General features: G+C 47.6%; 1 protein-coding gene across 1 annotated transcript; it reads left to right on the top strand.

The window, feature by feature from the left end:
• Nucleotides 1–3,356: 3,356 nt before the first annotated feature.
• Nucleotides 3,357–8,663, top strand: LOC125531865 (phospholipid-transporting ATPase 1-like; the record flags this gene model as incomplete). The annotated part of the gene is made up of 4 exons (XM_048696096.1): nucleotides 3,357–5,005; nucleotides 5,085–5,391; nucleotides 7,283–7,832; nucleotides 7,883–8,663. Coding segments are annotated over exons 1-4 (3,103 nt in total), but the record flags the coding sequence as incomplete, so codon positions are not given.
• Nucleotides 8,664–8,680: the final 17 nt, after the last annotated feature.

Below are 8,680 nucleotides of genomic sequence, written 5' to 3' on the forward strand. Positions count from 1 at the left end.
CGGAACCTGAATGCTCATATTGGCTCCTACATATTCTACGAAGATCTTTATCGGTCAATCTGCATAACAACATACGTCATTCCCTTTGTCATCGGTAAGTTACTTGCCCGAGATCCGATCGTCGGTATCATCATACCTAGTTCAATCTCGTTATCGGCAAGTCTCTTTACTCGTTCTGTAATGCATCATCCCGTAACTAACTCATCAGTCACATTGCTTGTAAGGCTTATAGTGATGTGCATTACCGAGAGGGCCCAAAGATACCTCTCCGATACACAGAGTGACAAATCCTAATCTCGATCTATGCCAACCCAAAAAACACCTTCGGAGACACCTGTAGATCATCTTTATAATCACCCAGTTACATTGTGACATTTGATAACACACAAGGTGTTCCTTCGGTATTCGGGAGTTGCATAATCTCATAGTCAGAGGAATATGTATAAGTCATGAAGAAAACAATAGCAATAAAACGTAACGGTCATTATGCTAAGCTAACGGATGGGTCTTGTCCATCACATCATTCTTCTAATGATGTGATCTCATTTATCAAATGACAACACATGTCTATGGCTAGGAAACTTAACCATCTTTGATTAGCGAGCTATTCTAGTAGAGGCTTACTAGGGACACTCTGTTTGTCTATGTATTCACACATGTACTAAGTTTCCGGTTAATACAATTCTAGCATGAATAATAAAAATTTATCATGATATAAGGAAATATAAATAACAACTTTATTATTGCCTCTAGGGCATATTTCCTTCACGCACTAATGTGATAGAGAGGAGGCCAGCGGACCAAGCTGCCGAGGGAAGTCGCGTTAACCACGTCGACAAATTCCTACAAATTTTAACATCGGTGGCCATAGAGGCCGCCAGAAATCTATGCCAACGCGACATACACACCGCAACAAAAAATCTCCGTGATGGGGAGTTTTGACAGAATTTTATTCACCAAGTCGTGACGGCGCTGCCGCCACGTAAGAAGATCTCTTCTAGGTTTTGGATAGTAGAGAAACTTTCAGATGGTTTTTCAAATTAGTACATCCTTCAAGATACTAACCTGTTGCATGATCAAGGTAATAAGTAGCATTTAGAAAACCTAGCATTAACCAGAAGGTAGCTCAAAAGTTTGAGCGATGGAGGTCGACGGAAGTACAGATCGACAATGAATGTACTCAAGGATGACTCACCGGAGAAGAATTTTGTGCTTCGGATTGGGTTCTTCTAAAATCTAAAACAAAATATTGTGACCATGAACCTCATGGCCCATGACTAGGGAAAAGGCACATACATGATTTACACGACAAATCCACCTGAACCAAGGATGAACCCCTTCGTCTCGTGGCTCCCCGGCATAGGTGATTAGGGTTCCCCCTGCTTCCTGTTGACACTGCTGCTGGTATGCTCCTAATCCGTTTAGGTGTTTTTAGTCTGGTTAGGATTTTTGCCCTGCTCAGAAAGGCGGGGCGGTCGCGTCCCAGGTAGCGTGTCTCTGGCGGATCTCATAGGATTATGTCGATGTTTGTCTATGATGGATTTGCTTGGATCGGGTCTTCATTCGTCTGTGTTTGTGTGTTTACATGTTGAATCCTTTCGATCTATACTTCTTCTCACCGACGACAGTTGCTATTCTGGTGAGCCAGTCTTGTGGCGCCTTAGAGCATCTCCAACAATTCCCATGAAAAACTCCTGATAAAAATAATTTTATCGGGTGTCCATATAATTGAGGGTAAGTTGTCTTGTGAGGTTTTTTCTCGGTCCCTATAAACATCTTCATCTAAAATCCAGATTTTTTCTATTTCCCATTAAACAAGCACAAATGGCACAAGCATGGCGGCCAGGCAATGACGACTCATCACGGTCCTATAACTTCAATGGTTGCCTCCCGCCAAATTTTACGCGAAGGCTCATCTTCCTCTAGATAAAATGGGAAGTTGGGGAGGATTTACGGGATCATGTAATAATAATGCGTGTTTACATAAACTGTTTGAGATGTTTTTGGCCCAACTCTTCCGTAAATAGTGGTTATTTTCGAGATAGGGAATTGTTCGAGATGCACTTAGCACGATGACTTTTTGACTGTTCGCTACAACAAGGTTTGTGTGATTCCAAAGTTGTGTGCTTTCAACATGCTTCATTGAGGGTCTGTTCTGAATCTCTCCCACTCTCAGCTTTACAGACTCCAAGAAAATCATACTGAACGCATTAGTTTCAAGAAGCTAAAAGTTCTCGAAGCTCTCATGGGCCGTAGTGCAATTTTGCGAAGCAAGAAAACCCAAGCTCTGCGTTTAGAAGAATATGAGGTTCCATCTATTTACAATCAATATGCCACCATCCAGGAAAACGATTCGACCTCCATGCGCACGAACCCCTCAAGGCCTCACCTAAACGTTTCCCTTTCCTTTGTCCCACGTTCACGCACCCTCCTTGTTCTCTCTCTCGATCCCCCCGTCGTCGCGGCGCCAGGGCCGCTTCCCCTATCGCCGACCGGATCCTCTCCTCCGCCTACAAATCCGACCATCCCAATCTATTTCCCGCCGGATCCATTCCTCAGCGCCGCTAGTCCCGTCGTCAGCGAGGAGCAGCAACACCAAGGGAAGGAGGAGCTTGCCGGAACGCCATTGATGGCTCTCGAACCCCTTCTGAGCCAGCAGCAACATCCTGATGAACGGACCCCCTCTCCCACCATAGGCTGCTTCCAGCCGGCCCAAGGTGATTCCAGGCAGGCTTGCAGTCCCACCAGCTGGGCTGCCAGCGTATTGCATCGCTAGGAGAAGCTACAGTGTTTTCGAACGGTTTCCCAGCACTAGGTGAAGTGAGAAGCCAAACAAGAAGCTGAGTTTGAGAAGTTGTAGGACATCAGAATATACCTTAATTGTAGTCGTCGCTAGGTGTCTATGAATTTGGATGCAATTTCTGTTACCCCACGTGTCTTTTTATTGCCATGACAATTAATGTGATAAATTAAGGGAGTACCTCAAACTCATCTAGATGAGATATAATTTGGTCTCATCCACTTTGAAAACAAGAACAAATACAACCCACGTCAGCACAACGCATCTTATAGCATCACATTTAATGGCTATAAAAGGTGAATGAGACCAAATTATATCTCATCTAGATGAGTTCTAGCAAAACTGATAAATTAATGAGCCGGAAATTTGAGAGATTGGAATTTTGAACAGTTTTGCTAAAGCACATCTAGATGTGCCATAAGTATTGCACATCTAAATCCTATGTTATTGATCTTACGTTGATATTCGGGTTGCACATCTAGATGTGTCTAGATACACCCAATTTTGAAATCTGGCAATTGGAGGAGAAGCTCCTCCGAATTTGCCACCAACCCGCTCGTGTCTCCCCAAAATCGCGCCCCAGCCCCCAAACGGAAAACTCTCGAACCCGTAAAGGCTCCGCTTCTTCTCCAAGCTCCTCACCTCACCGCCAGCTTTGACCTCGCCGGCGTCCACCCAAATCCGCCTCGCCCCGCCCCGCCCATGGCTCAGACCACCCACTAGTTCTCGCCGCCTCCCCCATGACGTCCGAGCGCCCGCTTATCGACGCCGCCTCCGCGCACCCGCCGCCGCCGGCGTCGCAACTCCCGCCATCGCAGCCGGAGCCTTCCGTTCGCGCTGACCACCTGGGCTTCTCCGTTGAGGTCCCGGACCCCTTCCGCCCCTCCCGACGCGACCAGCCCGACCCGTCGGCGTCGGAGCGGGAGCTCCACGAGGGGGGTGAGTACCGCGCCGTCGCCGTGGGGGAGCCATCGCCGGAGTTTGCCGGCAACGCTGTCCGGACGGCCAAGTACTCCGCGCTCACCTTCCTGCCGCGCAACCTGTTCGAGCAGTTCCGACGGCTGTCGTACGTCTACTTCCTCGCCATCACCGTGCTCAACCAGCTCCCCCAGGTCGCCGTCTTTGGCCGTGGCGCGTCTGTGCTCCCGCTGGCCTTCGTGCTCTTCGTCACCGCTGTGAAGGACGCCTACGAGGACATCCGCCGCCACCGCTCCGACCGCAGGGAGAACAACCGCCTCGCCGCCGTCCTCGCGCCACAAACCGCCGGCGAGTACCTCCCCAAGAAATGGAAGCACATACGCGTCGGGGACGTCGTGCGCGTCGCGTCCAACGAGACGCTCCCGGCCGACATGGTTCTGCTCGCCACTAGTGACCCCACTGGCCTCGCGCACGTCCAGACCGTCAATCTTGACGGGGAGACCAACCTCAAGACGAGGTATGCCAAGCAGGAGACGCAGTTGAGGTTCTCTCACGACGGCCACGTAGCTGGTATGCTGCATTGCGAGCGGCCCAACAGGAACATTTATGGGTTCCAGGCGAATTTGGAGATCGACGGCAATCGTGTCTCACTCGGACCGTCCAACATTGTGCTCCGTGGTTGTGAGCTCAAGAATACCACATGGGCTATAGGGGTCGTGGTTTATGCTGGAAAGGAGACTAAGGTCATGCTCAACAACTCTGGGCCGCCATCCAAGCGTAGCCGCTTGGAGACACAGTTGAATCGGGAGACAGTCATATTGTCCATTATGCTCATTGGGATGTGCATAACTGCATCTGTGCTCGCAGGGATTTGGCTGCTGAATCACCAGCGGGAGCTTGAGTTCACCCAATTCTTTAGAGAAAAGGATTACACAACCGGGAAGAACTACAATTACTATGGAATCGGAATGCAGATATTCGTTACATTCCTCATGGCCGTCATAGTGTATCAGGTCATCATTCCTATCTCGTTGTATATATCAATGGAGTTGGTACGACTTGGGCAAGCATATTTCATGGGCGCTGACAATGACTTGTATGACGAATCGTCAAGGTCCAGGTTCCAGTGCAGGGCTCTGAATATAAATGAGGACTTGGGGCAGATTAAGTATGTTTTCTCTGATAAGACAGGGACGCTGACAGAGAACAAGATGGAGTTCATGTGTGCATCCATTCACGGAGTTGATTACAGTTCTGGCAAACCTGCATGTGGGTCCTCAGTTGTAGGTACGATGACTTTAATTTATATTACTTGTTTGATGTTGCTGTTTCCTAATAAGACCTCTTATTTGCTGGTTTTGGTCAGTTGATGATCTTCTGTGGACACCAAAAATGGCAGTTAGGACTGACCCTCAGCTTTTGAAGTTATTGAACAATGACAGCTCAAATGAGGAAGCAAAGCTTGTCCTTGAATTCTTCCTTGCTCTTGCTGCCTGCAATACAATTGTGCCACTTGTCCTGGACACTAGAGATCCTAAACAAAAGTTGATTGATTATCAGGGTGAGTCCCCTGATGAGCAGGCACTAGCTTATGCTGCAGCAACTTATGGCATTGTGCTTGTTGAGCGAACATCTGGTTACGTAGTGATCGATGTCCTTGGTGACAGACAGAGGTAAGATAGCTCTCAACTTTCGCTTTGTGACCATTGTATTTGGCAATACTTCATGAGTGTGTTTTCGATAGAATTTAGTACCGGCTATCTAACTGAAATGCAAAATTTTGTGATATCAAAAGTTATTATGTGACTAGGAGTGGAGGGACACTATCCATGATCTCTTCATCTCTAGAAAACTATAAGCAGACATACTGCCTGTGTAGTCTCCTACAGTCTGAGGCAGCTGGTAGTTGGTAGCATCAAGCATCTGATTACGGTTAGCACAAATGTTTTTATGCCTTTTGCTTTGTAATGTTACTGATGTCATTTCCGACCCAAAAAGAACTTCCGAGTAGATCCGAAGGTTATTAACATGACATTAGGGCTTGTGCCACACCCAGGGCTGAAAGCTCCCACGCAAGGTGGGGTCTGGGGAAGGGAATTTCTAGACAGCCTTACCCATGCATAATAATTCTGCAAGGAGGCTGATTCGAACCCAGGACCTCTAGGCCACAAGTGGAGAGACTCTACTACTGTGCCTGGCCTGCCCTTCAACTGTTTGGCTGGGAGGGACTTCCAAATTTGAACAGTGGTAGGAAATTCGTTTGTCAATTTAGAAAATTATTTAAATTATACAGGGCCAATAGGCAAATATGTGAGTTACCAGTCCATACAATTTTGCTGTTTTTCATTCTTCTGTGTGAGTCAGTTGTCAATTGGAACCGTACACGTCAAGTTGACATCTATTTTAGGAGTTATCTCCTTTACCAATTCGGTGTGTCAAATTGTATTCGTCGGGGCTTTGTCCCATAGTAGGTGTTTCGATGTCAAGCATTCTGCAGTGTGTTCCCCGGCGATGCTGAACTCGCTCTCCCCTTTCCCTCTGCTTCTGGACTTGTAACTGCTGTATTTCCGTTATTTGTTTACTGGAAAGGGGTTATGCCCGGTTCCAAAAAAAAAATGTCATTTCGGACATGTCTTAAGTCAAACTTTAAAACATGGACTACAGATATTATTCCAAATATTTAGATTGAGAACTTGTAAATCATATGTTTGGATTTGTCTCGAAAGTATATTCATATAATGTAATGATTTTCCATAATTAGCGGTCAAAGGTAAATCTCGAAGAACAGTTCAGTATTCAAAATGAAATGTATTTGTGCTATGGAGGGAGTAATATATTTTGCAACATGCGCTGCGATTCATTTCACACCTGACCCAAATTTAATACTCCCTCTGATCCATATTAATTGTTGCTGGTTTATTAATTGTCGCTTGGCTTACGTGCCAGTACTAATCTACTACTCCCTCCGTCCGAAAAAGCTTGTTCCAAGCTTGTTCCTCAAATGGATGTATCTAGCACTAACTTGATGCTAGATACTGTTGGATAAGTCTGTGTACTAGGGTCGTTGTGGGGCTGCAGCACATGGTCCTTGTGGGGCTGCAGCACATGGTCCTTGTGGCAGTTAGGATAGAGTTCCTGATCATCAAGGACTGGCCGTTAGGATAGCATCTTAGACTGGCATCTTAGACTAGCATCTTAGACTGGCATCTTAGACTAGCATCTTAGACTGGCATCTTAGTAGCATCTCAGCATATGCTTGGCTGGCTAGCAGCCTATAAGTATGTAACCCCAACCCCTCAGGTTGGTATGGCATTGTGTGAGAAATAAACCAACGAAAATTGTCCCAAACTCTCCTAGTGTCATCCACAACTATCAATGCTCAGGTTCAAAGGTCTAACAAGTGGCATCAGAGCCTCGTTATCTTGTAGATACATCCATTTGAGGGACAAGCTTTTTCGGACGGAGGGAGTATCTCATATCCTTTACGTGCCAGTTTTGATTCAATAGATCATTAGCACGCTTGGCTTACAGTTCTGATGTATCCTGCCGGTATGTAATGTGCAGATTTGATATATTAGGACTTCATGAGTTTGATAGTGATCGTAAGAGGATGTCTGTCATTGTCGGCTGCCCTGATAAGACTGTTAAGTTATATGTCAAAGGTGCAGACAGTTCAATGTTTGGAATTATCAACAAATCATTAGAGCTGGACAATGTTCGTGCTACAGAGGCACATCTCCACAAATATTCATCACTTGGCCTAAGAACTCTTGTTGTTGGTATGCGTGAATTGAGTCAACCTGAATTTGAGGAGTGGCAGTTGGCATATGAGAAGGCTAGCACAGCAGTACTTGGCAGGGGAAATTTACTCCGATCAATTGCAGCCAACGTAGAGTGCAATATCCACATATTGGGGGCCTCTGGGATTGAAGATAAGCTTCAAGATGGGGTACCAGAAGCAATAGAATCTCTTCGGCAAGCAGGCATGAAAGTTTGGATTTTAACAGGGGATAAGCAGGAGACAGCAATTTCTATTGGCTACTCTTGTAAGCTGCTGACGAATGACATGACACAAATTGTGATAAATAACAATTCTAAGGAGTCTTGCAAGACTGCTCCTCGGGGCATTGCATGGCAAACAATTCTCTTTAACTTGGTATACAGAGCACCAAGATCCCATCTTCCACCATGGCCGACACCACCCCCAGCCTCCTCTCCAACACCGCCGGCGCTCTCACCACCCAGCCTATCGGCACCCTTGCCACCAGTTCAAGCTCCTCTGCCGCACCCACGATCACCTCGATCGGAAACCTCATCACCCTACATCTCACCAGGGACAACTTCCTTCTGTGGAAGACCCAAGCTGTCCCTGCCCTCGCCTCGAACGGCTTGTTCGGATATGTCTCCGGCTCTGAAACGGCGCCGCCACACACCATCACAGAAGGCACCGGCGATGCGGCCCAGGAGGTGGCCAATCCGGCGTTCCTTCGGTGGTACCAGCAGGATCAGCTGGTGATGATCGCCCTCCTCGGCTCCATGACCGAGGATATCCTTGGACAGATGACGCAGCTCCGCACGTCTGAACAGGTCTGGACTACTCTTCATGACATGTTTGCCTCACAAAATCGTGCCCGCGTCATGCAGCTGCGCTACCAGCTCTCCAACCTGAAGAAGAAGGACCTCACCGCCTCTGAGGACTACCGCAAGATGCGGGGCTTTGCTGATGCCATGGCGTCCATTGGCAAGCCCCTCACCGACGAGGAGGTGCTTGGCTACATACTCGCCGGACTAGGTCCTGAGTTTGAGCCATTGGTCGCGTCGGTCACGGCGTGCGATGATCCCATCAGCCTCAGCAGCTTCTACGCGTTCCTCCTCAGTGCCGAACTCCGCCTTGAGCAGCAGGCTTCCGTCGGCGCGATCCACCCTTCGGCGAACTTCGCCGCTCGCAACCCTGATGGTCGC

Source organism: Triticum urartu, unplaced genomic scaffold (assembly GCF_003073215.2).
Source record: "Triticum urartu cultivar G1812 unplaced genomic scaffold, Tu2.1 TuUngrouped_contig_8246, whole genome shotgun sequence".
NCBI classification, from domain to species: Eukaryota; Viridiplantae; Streptophyta; class Magnoliopsida; order Poales; family Poaceae; genus Triticum; species Triticum urartu.